We start from the raw sequence: 20,208 nt of genomic DNA, 5'->3' as shown, positions 1-20,208 counted from the left end.
ATGGAAAGTGTTTAAGTTAGCTAGAGGGTCTTAATTAAAATCCATAGAATTTTTTAATAATTTTTAACAATGTAGTTTAAATGATGCTCTCTTAAAAATAGGATAAAAGGTATGGGTCACCATGCTTTTGTTCAAGCTACAGGTTGTGCAAAACTGTCAGATTTTGTATTAATTATGCAGAGTAATTTCCAGTTTTGTGAAATAAAAGGAAACTACACAATAGAATTTAAGATAAAATATGAGAAGATAGCTCTAAGAATATTCTATAAGATACGAAAAAGAAAAATATCGGGACACCAGACTCTTTTTCTTGTTGTAAAATAAAATAGGTAAATTCACAACACATTCTATTACAAAAGATAGTTTATCTGAGTTATCTCCACTTATTCCTGAGTTATCTCCCCTTATGTGGCAAAGTTGAAAATGAAATCAAACAAAAACATTCTGTTTAAAATAGAATAACTTGTAACTCCTTGACCTTTTAACAGCTGTCCTAGTCTATTTTCATATCTTAAAACCAATCTAGATAAGATGAGGGTTTTTCAGGTTTTTACACTTGTTGCTCTGTATAATAGTATGAGGATATCAGTAGGAATGGTCCCTGGAACTGTGAGATATTTATCTGAATTACATGTTGCTGGGAGAAGGATGAAGGTAACATATTAATCAATGCTTTAATATCCACCAAACCTTCTCACTACTGGCCGATGACCCGATGTTGTCATTTCATTCAAACCTTCTCACTCCTAGCAGATGACCAGATATTGTCACTATACACATTGTATGAAATAGAGGACATTTATATACATATGACATACTGCTATTTCCTTCAGAAATAATTTATTTCATTTTTGTCTAGCCTCTAGTAGGTGTTGTACCACCCTTGATTTTCCCTAATAGTCTTTATTAAATTTGCACTTTTCAAAAAGTTGTGCAGAATTATATTTTTTTTTCAAATAATTAAATACTTGGCATGAGTAAAGTTTTATCCTGTCCAGTATAGGCGAGTGACTTTAACCATAAAATAAAATTTTTAATGCACCTACCTAACACACGGCTAAATTATATATCTTTTGAAAGCTACACATCTGTACTATCTGTTTTGCCCGGTCGTAAAAAAATCGTACGGTGCAATTTCCGTCAAATCAAGATCAAAGGCCAAGGACGAATAAGTGCATATTTTCTAAGATTGCAGCCTGATTGCATAATATGACTTTTATATACTAAATTCACATATGCAAACAATTTAAACTTTTAGCAGAGTGATTAACAGTCATTATTCAAATGCATTTTTTAATATTTAAAGCGTGTTTTTCACAGAGAGCACATGTTTCCTGAAATTCGAGTAAAAGTTAACAAAATGTTTGAAAACCCACATTTTTCTTTCTGGTGCCAATGCTAATCAATTAAAACTGAGTAAAACCCTGTAATGACTATCAAAGAAGTTTTTGACATCATAATATTTCCTAAAATTATGCTTACTTCTAATCAAACAGCAAATCATAACAACTCATACAGTTGCCCAAAATACCGCCATCTGCGAAAAAAACAGCTTTTAAGCATTTCTTCCTATTTAAACATTGTACATGTATGTGGTCAATATAAGATTTAATAAACAAATTCTTAAGAATCTGAAAAATTTAGAGTAAAAAATATGTGCGCGAATTATCTTATTGCTTGAAATAAAGGGGGTGAAACTAAGAGATTGCAATCTGCATTGTAACTACCAGACTGAAATAAACATATTTCGACTTTTCTAATTGTTTGATTTGTAGCTTCATTATAAATATTGATGTAGTGAAAAGACCCTTTTTTTATTCAATGTGAATTGAAAATTTAGACCAAAATAAATAGAAAATAAATTGATGAAAATTGAAATTTCAAAGAATTTCAAAAACTAGTAAACACATTATAAAACTTGACTACTTGATTGCTTAAACTGCGTTGTTCATTGTTTACATGCATTAATTCATCAAATAAGAAGACTTTTGAAGAAAAAATATCCATTAATACGCAACGATTCTAGTTACAACTAGACTTCCTGAATAGCTTGAATGACTAGTTCATTTTTCATACGAGGATGACTTCATGCAAGAGTTTCTGATGACGACTGAAAAGAAGCTATCATTATCTTGAAACTTCACTTTCCATTATATAGATGATGTCATCTCACTGAATAGTGCAAAATTTGTGACAATGTTGGACTCGTATTTTCAATTGAAATTGAAAATAAAAGATTCAACAGATATAGTTTACTCTATCACGTATCTTGAATTCGATGATGAGGGTTGGTTGAGAACAAGTTTTACGACAAAAGAGATGAGCATAAAACAACCTATAAAAACACCCCTTACTACCTTACTACTATAAACTATTCATTTCTATGTAACAACATTATAGCAACGCCTGCATATCTATACTACTAAAGGAGGAGACCGATTTCATTGAGCCTCAACTCCTCTGAAATAAAGGCAACTATAGTATACCGCTATTCAATAGTCATCAATCGATTTACTAGTAACTGAAATAAATCCGGGTCACAAAGCAAAAACTAAGAAAACGCATCAACTATAAGAGGAACACAACGATATAACAGAAACACAGAACTGCTACAAAAACAAACGCCAACAGACAAAGAAACAGATCATTCGATACCAACTGCCATATGCCTGACTTGGTACAAGACATTTGAAGAAAAATGGTGGTTTAAACATGTTTTAAACCAGAGTTCAAATGCAAAGTTGAAATCATCCCTTTGAAAATTTCATGGCGCCACTACGAGTTGGTTGACAATTATGAGATATCTGTTTCGCCAGATGACGACTGATAAGTTCCATCGACGTAACCAAATTGCGGTCATTTCTGCCGTGAATGTCACCAACCTAATAAGGCTTGACACCGAGTTAGGAAATACATGAGCCACAAGACGGGTAAAAGAGAGCCGTGGTGTAGTGGTTAGTGCATCGGATTTCTAACACAAAGGTTCCTGGTTCGATTCCCGTTCCATGATGAAAATTGCAGGAACTGAATTTTCGGCTCTTCCTTGACACCATTTGTGAGTATGGTCTTGAGGAAACGATGAAAGTCCGTCAGAAGGGGACGATAAATGGCTGACCCGTGTTAAGAGAGAGCCATATCTCTTGCACGTTAAACACACCTTTGTAGATTTCGAAAAAGAGCAGGCTAATGCCGCTACAAGGCAGCACTCGCACCCACAAAGTGGAATGCAATTAATTTAAGTTGAAAAGCTTGTTTCCCAATCCACTATAAATAAATATGTTTAAACTAAGACGGGTGTCACATGTGGAACATGATCTGCCTACCCTTTGAGAGCCCCTGAGTTCACTCAAATTTTTTTTGGGGGGGTTTGTGTTACTCAATCTGTAGTTTTATATGTTGCTTGTCTTGTTCGTTTTTTGCCCGGCTTTGTCAGTTCGTTTTTTAATTATGAGTTTGATGTCCCTTTGATATATTTCGTCACTATTCAAGTAGTAAAAGGTTTAAAATTATAGATTAGTATAGCTTAATGTATCATGATAACGATTTAGTTCTATATATATATCACCGTGAGCAAATTAAGTTATTTTCGCGGATATTTGTCTTATTGCGTTAATCTTCTTCACTTTACTTACGATTTGCATTACTGCAAGTTAATGTCTTTAAAGTAAAATAATACCAAAGGGACAATCAACATCTCAAACCATGAATCAAATAAAGTTAATTAAAACCATGAACAAAATAAAATTAAAGTCCAGGAGACGAACGACAGTCCAAAAAACACAGCATACCATGAAAACAAACACTCCTAAAACAGCGAATGATCTTATGAGGTCAGAAAGTGTATTTAACTTTTTCATTTTGTTATTTCACAACTGCTTATAGTGTTTTACCTACACAATGACATGCATTTGTATTTTTAAAGCTGATGTAGAAAATACTCAAAGCATCTTTATTCAAATAATTAAAGCGATTAAACTTCTAAACACATGTAATATGACTTACTATAACACGATTTTAAACTAAATAAGAAGCAGCCGCATTTTATTTAAATCGTTTACATCCCGCTTTAGACAACCAAGTGTTTCTAAACAAGGTTACTTATTTCAATGTTGCCTACGATTTAGTCGCAAAGTAATGTTTGCATTTAAACATGATTACAAAAAGTACAAAAAGTTTGACTTCGTAAAAAACATATTTTAACCTCAATTACCTCGCATATATTCTTTTCTTTCTTTAAATACCCCTTCTTTTATTATGGAAAATCATTCTCCTCCCTGATATTCACAATTAGCGATGTGCTATTTTAACATAGATTAACAAAATGATCGCTATTTGCAGATGGCAGATTTTTCGGCAACTGCAAACACTTCAATAGAAGGCTGTTCCATGAACAATAATTAATAATTGCATCTTAAAATTACAAAACAAATATTCCTTGACCGAAAACATATACATTTGTCTATTTTTTTAGCATACAAAGATCGATTACCCAAGACATATTTTGCTTTTTGAATAATTTTTCATTTTTTTAGGATTTGTGATAAATTTCAATTTTCGGGAAATTTTGCGCATCGAATCTCTTATTTTTTGTTTGATTTGGAAATTATGTATCATGTTCCATAAAGTTCATATGATCTTTTGGAAAATTTTATGGTACAAGAATTAGAAAATGGCGTTTTATTTAGTAATCGCAAAAATTAGAATGTTTTTTCATGACCTTTGACCTTGATTTAACAAAAATTGCACCGTACGATTTTTTTACGACCGAGCAAAACAGAAAGTACAGATAAACAGCTTTCGAATGATATATAATACAGCCGTGTGTTAGGTGGGTGCATTAAAGTCGTTAACTAAGCGTCTTTTTGAAATAAGTCAGTCGCCTAGTACTATAGATTTTTTTTTACATTATGTTTCATTGCATATAAGAAAATAACCATCACTGGAAGTTAACCAATCAAATTCTCACCTCTTTTTTACCTGTGTACAAGCTTTAGTAACCATGTAACCTCAAGTTTCCAAGATGTTTATACTATAGAAACACCAAACATAAAAATAATGGTGCTTTGAATCACCCAAGATATATGTCTATGACACACATGTTTTTGACTGCAATAAAACATAGAATATTTAAATGTAGGATAAATATCCTACAACTGTCAAATCAAGGGAATATTTTTTTTACCCTTTTTCGTAAGCAACCATATGTGACGTACTATGATTTGGTCGTATTTATGTTTGTCTTGATCTTCTTGTAAAGTGTAGATCTCATCAGCAGCTATCAAAATGAAGGACAGAAAACCTTTTCAGTTTGATAATTTTGACCAGCTAAATGATGTATGCTTACATTATGATTCAAACCAGTTTGAAACTTTCACTTGAGAAACAAGTTTTAAAAGATTGATGATGTTCATTACTAGTTTGCAATATCATGAATTTTAAGGTTACCGTAGTGTGTAATAACTATCCATAGATTTTGTTTGATAAGTTTTAATAAATGTAACTTTTTCTATGGGTGTCAGCATGGTCAGGGTTAACTTTCCCACAGACAAAAGATGTACTTTTATTTAGAAAAATTGTGGGTTATAGTTATATAAATGTCTAAACAGTTGGCAAGGAATTTGATAATAGTAAGATATTTTTAAAGCTGAACACAGAGAAAGTATACTTATTATTGATAGAAATGGTTGACATTTTCATTAAACTCCACACAGTTTTATATATATCACAATACACTGCTTCATGTTCTGTTTAACCTTACTTATTACTGCCTTTACACTGCCGATTTTATGGTCCTTGTCTAATTCAGTTTATATCAGGTTACTGCTGTCAGAGGTTTATATTTTTGGGGAAAGACGGCTTCAAGCCGTCAATTCCCTAATGGGGTTGGCCAGAGTATCATTCCCTCACGTCAATCATTTTGTTTTGATAGTTTGGAAACTCCCTCAAAATGTCATACTGAAATTGATGACAAGGAGAACAGATTGACTTTGAATACATTGTTTACACATTTCCCTTCTGTTTCTGGTGAAATTATCGTATATTGAGCTTTCCCTTACACTATATACGTTTCTTTTACAGTCCGGAAAAATCAGTATTACAAAATATTCTAAATATATCTAACCTAGTGAGGTCATTGTTGGAATGCCACACTACACAGGGATATCCTTTTTTCATTATAAAAATCATTCACAGTATTTGTATGCTAATTTAAAATTCATATTTTTTAAATGTAAACCTAATGATGTTTGCTGTAGTGTAGATGATTCACACACCAACATGCAATGCTTTAATCTGAGGCTATAATCAGATAATTTGTAGGTCAACTTTCGCGGTAAACAATGTCAATGGGGATACATGAGATTGGGGAGAGAAACGGCAGTTTTCATCCACGTCAGTTCGTGGTCTAGTGGTTAAGACCGATGGCTACAGTGCTGAAGGTCCCGAGTTCGATTCTCACTCGGGGTGCTAAAAATATCAGTACATCAGAAGGGTAATTTTCACCCTCTCACACACATCTCTGGTACCCACACCGGAGTTTAAACTAGAATGGGTACTTTGGGGGCCTCGGTTATGGTCAAAGTTGTCCCCTACTTTGACCTGGAGATCAATCTTCTGATATCTCTCTGGTTTGTCTGTTTCCACCGAGTGGCCCGGTGGTTCTCTCCGAGTACTTCGGCTTCCTCCACCATAATAACAGACTTCCTGATGTCCTACACGCTCCCTTGGGCGGTGTTGGGTGGGGATTGTTCTGGTGGTGGGATAATATTGTAAAGGACACATCTCCATTAATCCTTAGGGAGTGTACATGGATCCGCTGTACCCTTGCAGTCAATCAAGGGGTGCGTCTAAATTGGCGGAATCTCGAGTACATACATACATTGTGTCTGTAAAGTTCTGTTTTTAGAATCTTCCTCCAATTCAGGAGCACCTCAATTGATGAGTAATTACCCACTAAAATGAAAGTTAATGTATCTGAACACTAAAAATGTCACATTAAGTATATATATGATAAGTAGTCATCAATTAAAAAATAATTTTGCATACCAACATAATTATTGTGGTGGTAATTTTTTTTTTCTTTTTTTTTTAAACATTGCTTTTTATACGACCGCAAAATTTGAAAAATTTTTCGTCGTGTATTGCTATCACGTTGGCGTCGGCGTCGTCGGCGTCGTCGTCGTCGTCGTCGTCCGAATACTTTTAGTTTTCACACTCTAACTTTAGTAAAAGTGAATGGAAATCTATGAAATTTTAACACAAGGTTTATGACCACAAAAGGAAGGTTGGTATTGATTTTGGGAGTTTTGGTCCCAACATTTTAGGAATTAGGGGCCAAAAAGGGCCCAAATAAGCATTTTCTTGGTTTTCGCACTATAACTTTAGTTTAAGTTAATAGAAATCTATGAAATTTTGACACAAGGTTTATGACCACAAAAGAACGGTTGGGATTGATTTTGGGAGTTTTGGTTTCAACAGTTTAGGAATTAGGGGCCAAAAAAGGGCCCAAATAAGCATTATTCTTGGTTTTCGCACAATAACTTTAGTTTAAGTAAATAGAAATCAATGAAATTTAAACACAATGTTAATGACTACAAAAGGAAGGTTGGTATTGATTTTGGGAGTTTAGGTCCCAACAGTTTAGGAATTAGGGGCCAAAAAGGGACCCAAATAAGCATTTTTCTTGGTTTTCGCACCATAACGTTAGTATAAGTAAATAGAAATCTATGAAATTTAAACACAAGGTTTATGACCATAAAAGGAAGGTTGGTATTGATTTTGGGAGTTTTGGTCCCAACAGAATAAGGGGCCCAAAGGGTCCAAAATTAAACTTTGTTTGATTTCATCAAAATTGAATAATTGGGGTTCTTTGATATGCCGAAACTAACTGTCATGACTGTGTATGTAGATTCTTAACTTTTGGTCCCGTTTTCAAATTGGTCTACATTAAGGTCCAAAGGGTCCAAAATTAAACTTAGTTTGATTTTGACAAAAAATGAATCAGTTAGGTTCTTTGATATGCTGAATCTAAAAATGTACTTAGATTCTTGATTATTGGCCCAGTTTTCAAGTTGGTCCAAATCGGGGTCCAAAATTAAACTTTGTTTGATTTCATCGAAAATTGAATAAATGGGGTTCTTTGATATACCAAATCTAACTGTGTATGTAGATTCTTCATTTTTGGTTCTGTTTTCAAATTGGTTTACACTAAAGTCCAAAGGGTCCAAAATTAAACTTAGTCTGATTTTAACAAAAATTGAAATCTTGGGGTTCTTTGATATGCTGAATCCAAAAATGTACTTAGATTTTTTATTATGGGCCCAGTTTTCAAGTTGGTCCAAATCAGGATCTAAAATTATTATATTAAGTATTGTGCAATAGCAAGTCTTTTCAATTGCACAGTATTGCGCAATGGCAAGAAATATCTAATTGCACAATATTGTGAAATAGCAAATTTTTTTTTAATTAGAGTTATCTTTCTTTGTCCAGAATAGTAAGCAAGAAATATCTAATTGCAAAATATTGTGCAATAGCAAGATTTTTTTTTAATTGGAGTTATCTTTCTTTGTCCAGAATCAACTTAAATCTTTGTTATATACAATATACAATGTATATTCACTTTTTACTACCAACTGATAAATTAAAATAATCTTTACCATTCAGTGATAACAAGCAGTTTTTTTACATCTTAATATTTTATGATGTATTTAAATGAGTAGTTATTGTTGCAAACTCCATTAGAAATTTTAATTGAGATTAGTTTTGGAATAAGGGAAAGGGGGATGTGATTAAAAAAATTGGGTTCAATTTTTCTCATTTGAAATTTCATAAATAAAAAAGAAAATGTCTTCAAACATTTTTTTGAGAGGATTAATATTCAACAGCATAGTGAATTGCTCTAAGAGAAAACAAAAATTTTAAGTTCATTAGAACACATTCATTCTGTGTCAGAAACCTATGCTGTGTCAACTATTTAATCGCAATCCAAATTTAGAGCTGAATCCAGCTTGAATGTTGTGTCCATACTTGCCCCAACCGTTCAGGGTTCAACCTCTGCGGTCGTATAAAGCTACGCCCTGCGGAGCATCTGGTTGTAGTTTAAAGCTATTTATTCATGAATTTTACAGATATATCAAAATGTGGGATCTGGAAACAAACTTCACACAGCTAGCTTATATCAATCATATTTGATTTTATAAGTACATGTATCCCTGTGATGAGAGTTGTAACTGGGAACTTTATCAATTGAAAATTAAAACTGAATAGATTTTTCAGTCCTCACTTTCTTGAGAATACTGTCACAAAAAATTGAGAATGGTCTTAGCCTGCCCTTCAGTTGTACATAATTAAAATTCTAAAATATATTGTAGTAGTTGTTAAATTCAATTAAATTTTAGATAATTAACTCCCAACTTTAATCAAATGTTTTGATTTAGAAGTTGCAGATCTCATTGGTCCTAATTGTCTCTATGATGAATTATTGACTAAGGAAATGAAATAACAATAAACAACAATTAGTTTCATTATTGTCAGCCTTTCTATATGTTCTAGCTGTTCTTTTGCTCATTCTTTGTATGTAGACTATCATAAGACACCCCCCTAAAAATTGAAACAATGGCAGTCTTTTCCCATCAGAGCTCTTAAGCTCTTTGATTATTTATAGATGTTGGTTAACAATAAGGTGGTCATAGTTTTAGAATAATGACAGTCACTTCTTTTAAAACCAAGATTTTATAATTTTTACCATTATAATTATTTACTGGTTTGCTAATAGCAAAAACAAACAAGATATCGAGGGACCAACAATAAGTACTGGATTACAGGTGCCTGGCTGTCACAATATTGTACTTGAACTTTCCACTTCCCTGTCTCATTTTCTTTCAATATCCCCTTTACCTTCCCAATACACTCATGGAACTATTTTACCTTGATTACTACAATAAAGTTCTCTTTGGTGTATCTTTTTATGCCCCACCTACGATAGTAGAGGGGCATTATGTTTTCTGGTCTGTGCCTCCGTTCGTCCGTCCATCTGTGCCTCCGTTCGTCCGTCCGGTTAAAGTTTTTGGTTGAGGTAGTTTTTGATGAAGCTGAAGTCCAATCAACTTGAAACTTAATACACATGTTCCCCATGATATGATCTTTCTAATTTTAATGCCAAATTATAGTTTTGACCCCAATTTCATGGTCCACTGAACATATAAAATGATAGTGCAAAGTTCAGGTTAAAGTTTTTGGCCAAGGTAGTTTTTGATGAAGTTAAAGTTACATCAACTTGAAACTTAGTACACATGTTCCCTATGATATTATCTTTCTAATTTTAATTCCAAATAAAAGTTTTGACCCCAATTTCACGGTCCACTGAACATAGAAAATGATAGTTGGAGTGGGGCATCCGTGTACTATGGACACATTCTTGTTTATAAATAATTCTCTCATTGATAGTGACATGCATTGGTATATGTGGTTGAGCTCTTTGGTTTAGAACTTTTCAAAGTAACAATAGACTGAATAGGTGATCACTATAATATGTTCATACTTTTTATGCATGCGAGGTTCGTCTATAATATACCCACTAAAAGGGTCCATTGTTTAATAATAAGAGTAGTAGCTGATGATGATCCATATTGTTAGTTGACATAAATTATTTTTTTATAAATGATGCATACATTAAGTCCAACATTTTTTCTTAACAGAACTTCACAGATGCTTGCTTGCAACCACCTGAGCAATTCTGAATAAAAGAACAAAATTAAGATTCCAGAAACAAATTTCTTGGAGTAGATTTTGTGTTCAGCTTTTATCTGTGTGTCCTATTGTTTGTATGCTTTTTTCTTGGAACATTATTCTCAAGAATACTCTTTATGGTCAAGCTAAGAACTAAGTCTGAAGCTCCCCTGACTCTACTCATAATAGATGTTCTGTCCTTGGCTTAAAGTTCAAAGAAATGCCCGAAATAGTAGGAAGCATTTGATGTGAAAATTATTGGTTATCATTAATTACAGGAAATTGTTACTTTGAGAATTTTATTTTGATGTTGGTTGTGGGTTTGGATTTTACTAATTTTAAAAAACCTTCCTTTTTGCATGTAGGCATTTGTTTTAGTTGCAATTCTTAACTCAATGAAAAGAAGTATTGCCCAAGCTGCCAAGCTTGTTAGAACTTTATCTGAAGTTTCTATAACGGCAGAGAGGATAAAGGTAATTCTTACTACAACCCTCCCTTAAAAAATTACACAAAAAATTGTTCATGACAGTTTACACATGAAATATATCTTATGTTTAATAAAATCAATGTGTTACTCCATTTTTAACCGTTTTCACATGTCTTTAAAAGATATTTGGTAAATAACTGTATTATGAAAAGCAACAAATCCTTTTCAAGCAGCGGGGCTTTACTCCTCAATATTTTAAATATTTTCTTTTATTTGCTGCATTTATAAAGAAACACTTATAGAGAGCATCGATATTTGGTTTTATATCACAATAATACATTTTCAAACAGAATTCGAGGTTTCACCTTTCAATTATAATTGCATTACCTGTTACTAAGGACCTACATCTATTGAAATGATAACTTACTAAGGGATTACTTCTCATGAAATGATAACTTACTAAGGGATTACTTCTCATGAAATGATAACTTACTAAGGGATTACATCTCATGAAATGATAACTTACTAAGGGATTACATTTCATGAAATGATAACTTACTAAGGGATTACTTCTCATGAAATGATAACTTACTAAGGGATTACATCTCATGAATTGGTACCTGCCACTACATGTATACTGACTTACATCTCATGAATTGGTATTTGTTACTAAGGACCTAAATCTAATGAGATGATACCTATTACTAAGTACCCACATCTCATGAATTAATCCCTGTTCATAGGCCCTACTTCTTATATATGCTGTTATACTTGTCACGACATCTCATGAAATGTAATCTGTAGCTAAGAATCAACATCCAACGAACCCATACTTATTGCTGAGGACCTATATTATACTTATTGCTGAGGACTTATATTATACTTATTGCTGAGGACCTATATTATACTTATTGCTGAGGACTTATATTATACTTATTGCTGAGGACCTATATTATACTTACTGCTGAGGACCTATAATTGCTGAGGACTTATATTATACTTATTGCTGAGGACCTATATTATACTTATTGCTGAGGACCTATATTATACTTATTGCTGAGGACCTATATTATACTTATTGCTGAGGACCTATATTATACTTATTGCTGAGGACCTATATTATACTTATTGCTGAGGACTTATATTATACTTATTGCTGAGGACCTATATTATACTTATTGCTGAGGACCTATATTATACTTATTGCTGAGGACCTATATTATACTTATTGCTGAGGACTTATATTATACTTATTGCTGAGGACCTATATTATACTTATTGCTGAGGACCTATATTATACTTATTGCTGAGGACCTATATTATACTTACTGCTGAGGACCTATATTATACTTATTGCTGAGGACCTATATTATACTTACTGCTGAGGACCTATAATTGCTGAGGACCTATATTATACTTATTGCTGAGGACCTATATTATACTTATTGCTGAGGACCTATATTATACTTATTGCTGAGGACCTATATTATACTTATTGCTGAGGACCTATATTATACTTATTGCTGAGGACCTATATTATACTTATTGCTGAGGACCTATATTATACTTATTGCTGAGGACCTATATTATACTTATTGCTGAGGACCTATATTATACTTATTGCTGAGGACCTATATTATACTTACTGCTGAGGACCTATATTATACTTATTGCTGAGGACCTATATTATACTTACTGCTGAGGACCTATAATTGCTGAGGACCTATATTATACTTATTGCTGAGGACCTATATTATACTTATTGCTGAGGACCTATATTATACTTATTGCTGAGGACCTATATTATACTTATTGCTGAGGACCTATATTATACTTATTGCTGAGGACCTATATTATACTTATTGCTGAGGACCTATATTATACTTATTGCTGAGGACCTATATTATACTTATTGCTGAGGACTTATATTATACTTACTGCTGAGGACCTATATTATACTTATTGCTGAGGACCTATATTATACTTATTGCTGAGGACCTATATTATACTTATTGCTGAGGACCTATATTATACTTATTGCTGAGGACCTATATTTCAGTTCTTTTCATGCTTATATTAACTTTGTGCTGTGGCAAAGCAAGCTTTGTTATCATAAAATTAGTTACATTTGTTACAGGAACCAAAGGTCTTTTAGATCAGCTCATTTGAATTTGTAGATACATATTACTTTGAAACAAGCTTCATTTACTTTCATCAAATGCTAACATGAATATTCCTTTATTATATAATTGAAGTTTTAGATAAGTGAAGTTTTATGTTTAATGTCAAAATGCACAAAATAAGAATTGAGAGAATATTAATGAAAAAATAATTGCAATGAAGAAAAATGTCTTTTTAAAGTCACTTTAGCTTTTGACTATTACCTATTTTGCTGTGCAGATTTGTTTCAAATATTACATGGTTAATTAAATTTTTTCAATAATATAGAATAATATAGGGATCATATGCGTAAGTTGTTGTGTATTAAATGTGTGAATTTTGTTGTCGTAGAGCGTGTTATTGATGGAAGAAATCAAAGAATTTCCCACCAAAATCAGTAACCCTAATCATATGGTGGTGATGAAAAATGCCTCATTTGTATGGGATGTTGATAGAGCAAACATAGAAATAATCAAAGATGGCAGAATTGATATTGAAATAAAAGGTTAGCATTACCTAATTGTTTAATGGAGGATTGAAACGAAAGTCTTTATATCAATCAATGAAAGAGCTACTCATTTGCCCTCTTTAGAGTTTTTAGAGTTTTAAACTGTAGATCTCTATGTTTAGAAAAAATTAAAAAAGATAGGCTTGTGTTGCTCATTGTCGGTAAGGTTTTGTTTTGTTTTTAGCTGTATTCTTAAGACTTGTAATGAATTAAATGAGTGTTTTGATACAGACAATACATGTCATTTGTACAAGAGGACAATCTTGAAGAAAAAAGAATGTGCACAAGTTAGAAAGTTCACAAAATATTGGAGAAAGACCAAAGATTAATGGAACAGTGATTGTCTTGAAGTTGCTGTCTTTTAAAACAATGATCATATTGTTTTGAAAAATCAAACAGTCACAAAGATATTGACCACTGAAGAATTATATCATATAAGTTATTATTTTTACCTTTCATTTCTATGGTTAATCATTTCCCTTTATTTATTTCTTGTTAAGTTGATCTATAATTATTAATTATAGTTAATGCTCCGAATGGAAAAGACATGTCCAGCAAACAGAGCATTGATGAGAAACAGAAACTTCAAGAAGATACAGATGATAATCAGAGCTCGTCATCTCCAGACCAAACTCTTTGTGATATTGACTTTACCTTAGAAAAGGTGAGACATCTTTATTATTGTTATACTTCAGTTTCTTTGCTTTTAGCAATGTGGTCCTGTTCCTTTCAGCCTCCATGGCCAAGTGTTATAGGTGTAATACCACCATTGATTTTACCCTATTAGTCTTTGTTAAATTTGCACTTTTCAAAAAAATGTGTAGAATTTATCTTTGTTTCAAATAAAGAAATACTTGGCATGAGTAAAGTTTTATCCTGTCCAGTACTATAGAAAAAAAAATTCACATAACATTTCATTGCATATAAGAAAATAACCATAACTGGAAGTTAACCAATCAAATTTCTCCCCTTATTTTATCTGTGTACAAGGTTTAGTCACCATGTAACCTCAAGATTACAAAATACTATATAGAAATCCCCCCAAATAAAAATAATGGTGCTTTAAAATACCCAAGACATATGTTTATGACACAGAAACCTTTTACTGCAATAAAATGTAGGATTAATTACCTATACAACTGTCAAATTCAAGGGAATATTTTTTTTCGACCTATTTTGGTATACAACCGGATGTGACTTATCATGATTTGGTGGTATTACAACTTATAAGAAGTTCATCTTTTAAAATCATTAGCCTGTCACACAAAAAGGTTATGAGTTTAAACTCAACATGTGACTGGTGTTAAACTCCAGTGCCCAATAGGGGATTGTTTTCTCCAGTATTCCTACACCAATAAAAATGCCATGAAATAGCCACTTTTTATTTAAACACATAAAATCAATCTACGTGAAGTTATGCATTTTTTTAAAACTTATTTTGATCTACATAAATTTTTGGATTTTACCATATCAAAAATATAAACTTCTGTGGAATTAATTTTTTTCAGGAACCAATTTTCCTAGATTGAGGAAAAATATATAAGCCTTTAGAAAATTTACAATTTGTTCAACATTTAAATTTTGTGGTCCACCTGGAATAGGTGATATTGAAAATTTGTATCCAAAAAATGATAATGAATCCAAAGTAAATCGTTCTGTCTATACAAGTTAGTTTCTTAATCCACAAATGCTTGGAAATCGCTAAAACTGAATTCAACTTTCCTTGTTCAGATTCTTCTACAGGACATGCACTTGTCCTCCTGATACTCCTATTTTGCATCCTAGTTATTTTTAAAGATTTGACCATTTTAAAACCTGGACGTCTTCTTGGCAATCATACTAATTTTCCTTATATTTATAATTGATCGTTTCTAAATATACAATTTTAAGACACAACAGAAGACAAACTTTTTTTTATTTTGTAGGGTAAAATTATTGGTGTATGTGGCAGTGTTGGAAGTGGTAAAAGTTCCCTTATTTCTAGTATCCTTGGCAGGGTAAGTATACCTCATATCAATTTATATTCAGCCTTCAAACAACAAAGACAAGTTATGTCATATTATGCTTTAAAAATTGTAGTTATTTAAATGATTTAGATACAGAAAAAAGATTTATGTGCCTAATTTTGATGTGAACATAAAGAAATATACAACCCTTTCCCTTTGATTTGTTATATAGTTTCACATTAAGAAAACAACTATAACTTTATATAACCATTATCATTATCATTATTGTTTCTTGGTTTATCACTTATGTCTATTTATAAAATTTTATATTCTATTGTACATGATTGTCCATTAAAATCAATCTTGTTATAATTAATTAAGATTTATTTCTCAGTTCGTGTGCATCTGGGACAAAAGTTCTGTAAGCCATTTTAAGAGATGTACATCTAAAACAAATGAAAACAACACATTTTAAATTTGATGATGAGGCATCATAAAGAATTGACCAAATCATGTAAAGGCAGTTTTACCTTCAAGGTTGATGATGAGGCATCAAAAAGAATTGATCAAATCATGTAAAGGCAGTTTTACCTTCAAGGTTGATGATGAGGCATCAAAAAGAATTGATCAAATCATGTAAAGGCAGTTTTACCTTCAAGGTTGATGATGAGGCATCAAAAAGAATTGACCAAATCATGTAAAGGCAGTTTTACCTTCAAGGTTGATGATGAGGCATCAAAAAGAATTGATCAAATCATGTAAAGGCAGTTTTACCTTCAAGGTTGATGGTGAGGCATCAAAAAGAATTGACCAAATCATGTAAAGGCAGTTTTACCTTCAAGGTTGATGGTGAGGCATCAAAAAGAATTGACCAAATCATGTAAAGGCAGTTTTACCTTCAAGGTTGATGGTGAGGCATCAAAAAGAATTGATCAAATCATGTAAAGGCAGTTTTACCTTCAAGGTTGATGGTGAGGCATCAAAAAGAATTGATCAAATCATGTAAAGGCAGTTTTACCTTCAAGGTTGATGATGAGGCATCAAAAAGAATTGACCAAATCATGTAAAGGCAGTTTTACCTTCAAGGTTGATGATGAGGCATCAAAAAGAATTGATCAAATCATGTAAAGGCAGTTTTACCTTCAAGGTTGATGGTGAGGCATCAAAAAGAATTGATCAAATTATGTAAAGGCAGTTTTACGTTCAAGGTTGATGGAATGATGATGAGGCATCAAAAAGAATTGATCAAATCATGTAAAGGCAGTTTTACGTTCAAGGTTGATGGTGCGGCATCAAAAAGAATTGATCAAATCATGTAAAGGCAGTTTTACCTTCAAGGTTGATGGTGAGGCATCAAAAAGAATTGATCAAATCATGTAAAGACAGTTTTACCTTCAAGGTTGATGATGAGGCATCAAAAAGAATTGATCAAATCATGTAAAGGCAGTTTTACCTTCAAGGTTGATGGTGAGGCATCAAAAAGAATTGATCAAATCATGTAAAGACAGTTTTACCTTCAAGGTTGATGGTGAGGCATCAAAAAGAATTGATCAAATCATGTAAAGACAGTTTTACCTTCAAGGTTGATGGTGAGGCATCAAAAAGAATTGATCAAATCATGTAAAGACAGTTTTACCTTCAAGGTTGATGGTGAGGCATCAAAAAGAATTGATCAAATCATGTAAAGACAGTTTTACCTTCAAGGTTGATGATGAGGCATCAAAAAGAATTGATCAAATCATGTAAAGACAGTTTTACCTTCAAGGTTGATGGTGAGGCATCAAAAAGAATTGATCAAATCATGTAAAGACAGTTTTACATTCAAGGTTGAAGGTTGATGATGAGGCATCAAAAAGAATTGATCAAATCATGTAAAGACAGTTTTACCTTCAAGGTTGATGATGAGGCATCAAAAAGAATTGATCAAATCATGTAAAGACAGTTTTACCTTCAAGGTTGATGGTGAGGCATCAAAAAGAATTGATCAAATCATGTAAAGACAGTTTTACCTTCAAGGTTGATGATGAGGCATCAAAAAGAATTGATCAAATCATGTAAAGACAGTTTTACCTTCAAGGTTGATGATGAGGCATCAAAAAGAATTGATCAAATCATGTAAAGACAGTTTTACCTTCAAGGTTGATGATGAGGCATCAAAAAGAATTGATCAAATCATGTAAAGACAGTTTTACCTTCAAGGTTGATGGTGAGGCATCAAAAAGAATTGATCAAATCATGTAAAGGCAGTTTTACCTTCAAGGTTGATGGTGAGGCATCAAAAAGAATTGATCAAATCATGTAAAGGCAGTTTTACGTTCAAGGTTGATGATGAGGCATCAAAAAGAATTGACCAAATCATGTAAAGGCAGTTTTACCTTCAAGGTTGATGGTGAGGCATCAAAAAGAATTGATCAAATCATGTAAAGGCAGTTTTACCTTCAAGGTTGATGGTGAGGCATCAAAAAGAATTGATCAAATCATGTAAAGGCAGTTTTACCTTCAAGGTTGATGATGAGGCATCAAAAAGAATTGATCAAATCATGTAAAGGCAGTTTTACCTTCAAGGTTGATGATGAGGCATCAAAAAGAATTGATCAAATCATGTAAAGGCAGTTTTACCTTCAAGGTTGATGGTGAGGCATCAAAAAGAATTGATCAAATCATGTAAAGGCAGTTTTACGTTCAAGGTTGATGATGAGGCATCAAAAAGAATTGACCAAATCATGTAAAGGCAGTTTTACCTTCAAGGTTGATGGTGAGGCATCAAAAAGAATTGACCAAATCATGTAAAGGCAGTTTTACCTTCAAGGTTGATGGTGAGGCATCAAAAAGAATTGATCAAATCATGTAAAGGCAGTTTTACCTTCAAGGTTGATGGTGAGGCATCAAAAAGAATTGATCAAATCATGTAAAGGCAGTTTTACCTTCAAGGTTGATGATGAGGCATCAAAAAGAATTGACCAAATCATGTAAAGGCAGTTTTACCTTCAAGGTTGATGGTGAGGCATCAAAAAGAATTGATCAAATCATGTAAAGGCAGTTTTACCTTCAAGGTTGATGGTGAGGCATCAAAAAGAATTGATCAAATCATGTAAAGGCAGTTTTACCTTCAAGGTTGATGGTGAGGCATCAAAAAGAATTGATCAAATCATGTAAAGGCAGTTTTACCTTCAAGGTTGATGGTGAGGCATCAAAAAGAATTGATCAAATCATGTAAAGGCAGTTTTACCTTCAAGGTTGATGATGAGGCATCAAAAAGAATTGATCAAATCATGTAAAGGCAGTTTTACCTTCAAGGTTGATGGTGAGGCATCAAAAAGAATTGATCAAATCATGTAAAGGCAGTTTTACGTTCAAGGTTGATGATGAGGCATCAAAAAGAATTGACCAAATCATGTAAAGGCAGTTTTACCTTCAAGGTTGATGGTGAGGCATCAAAAAGAATTGACCAAATCATGTAAAGGCAGTTTTACCTTCAAGGTTGATGATGAGGCATCAAAAAGAATTGACCAAATCATGTAAAGGCAGTTTTACCTTCAAGGTTGATGGTGAGGCATCAAAAAGAATTGATCAAATCATGTAAAGGCAGTTTTACCTTCAAGGTTGATGGTGAGGCATCAAAAAGAATTGATCAAATCATGTAAAGGCAGTTTTACCTTCAAGGTTGATGATGAGGCATCAAAAAGAATTGATCAAATCATGTAAAGACAGTTTTACCTTCAAGGTTGATGATGAGGCATCAAAAAGAATTGATCAAATCATGTAAAGACAGTTTTGCCTTCAAGGTTGATGGTGAGGCATCAAAAAGAATTGATCAAATCATGTAAAGGCAGTTTTACCTTCAAGGTTGATGGTGAGGCATCAAAAAGAATTGATCAAATCATGTAAAGGCAGTTTTACGTTCAAGGTTGATGGAAATGTTATTATTTTTTTTTTTTACTTTTTGCAGATGACTTTAGTGGAAGGTAGGATAGGTGTAAGTGGAAGTCTGGCCTATGTCTCTCAGCAAGCCTGGATAATGAATGCCACAGTCAAAGAAAATATTCTGTTTGAAGAACTTTATGATGAAAAAAAGTAAATCCTTTATATAAAGAATCTTAGTATACAAAAGCATTAGAATTTTGATTCTTTTAAATTTTATTTAACATGCATGCTTTTAAATAAAGGCTTTAATTAAAATTCCTTTTTATTTTACGCTATGCAGTAGATTCCACTATCTTATGCTTCCTAAATCTTTTTTTTAGCATATACAGTTTTAAGTCTTTGGATGTTTTTCCATCCATTTTTCATGATCTTTATGTATTTCCTCCCGTCCATATATGTGTTGCAAACAAATTGTTTCCAGATGGTAACTTGATTATTTTTGCTTGTTTTCAAGAAATTATACAGATGGCTGATGTAGGGAAGGAGAAGACATGTTTTGATTTTAGATCCGAGAGGTC

The 20,208-nt window shown here is 32.6% G+C and overlaps 1 protein-coding gene across 10 annotated transcripts in view; it reads left to right on the top strand.

Annotated features, from left to right (window-relative positions):
- The window catches only part of LOC143067160 (ATP-binding cassette sub-family C member 5-like), a 59,709-nt gene that overhangs the window by 17,137 nt on the left and 22,364 nt on the right, over nucleotides 1-20,208 (top strand). For 8 of the 10 annotated variants that reach the window (XM_076240239.1, XM_076240241.1, XM_076240234.1 and 5 more), the window contains 4 exons: nucleotides 13,664-13,817; nucleotides 14,345-14,484; nucleotides 15,746-15,817; nucleotides 19,716-19,840. In XM_076240239.1, coding sequence (XP_076096354.1) covers nucleotides 13,664-13,817; nucleotides 14,345-14,484; nucleotides 15,746-15,817; nucleotides 19,716-19,840 — 491 coding nt within the window. Of the gene's footprint in view, nucleotides 1-546; nucleotides 655-11,090; nucleotides 11,199-13,663; nucleotides 13,818-14,344; nucleotides 14,485-15,745; nucleotides 15,818-19,715; nucleotides 19,841-20,208 lie in introns of all 10 variants that reach the window. The other 2 variants (XM_076240236.1, XM_076240235.1) reach the window with 2 other exon arrangements.

The sequence above is a fragment of the Mytilus galloprovincialis genome, chromosome 3 (genome assembly GCF_965363235.1).
Source record: "Mytilus galloprovincialis chromosome 3, xbMytGall1.hap1.1, whole genome shotgun sequence".
NCBI lineage: Eukaryota > Metazoa > Mollusca > Bivalvia > Mytilida > Mytilidae > Mytilus > Mytilus galloprovincialis.
This window is presented reverse-complemented; position numbering and strand designations above follow the sequence as displayed.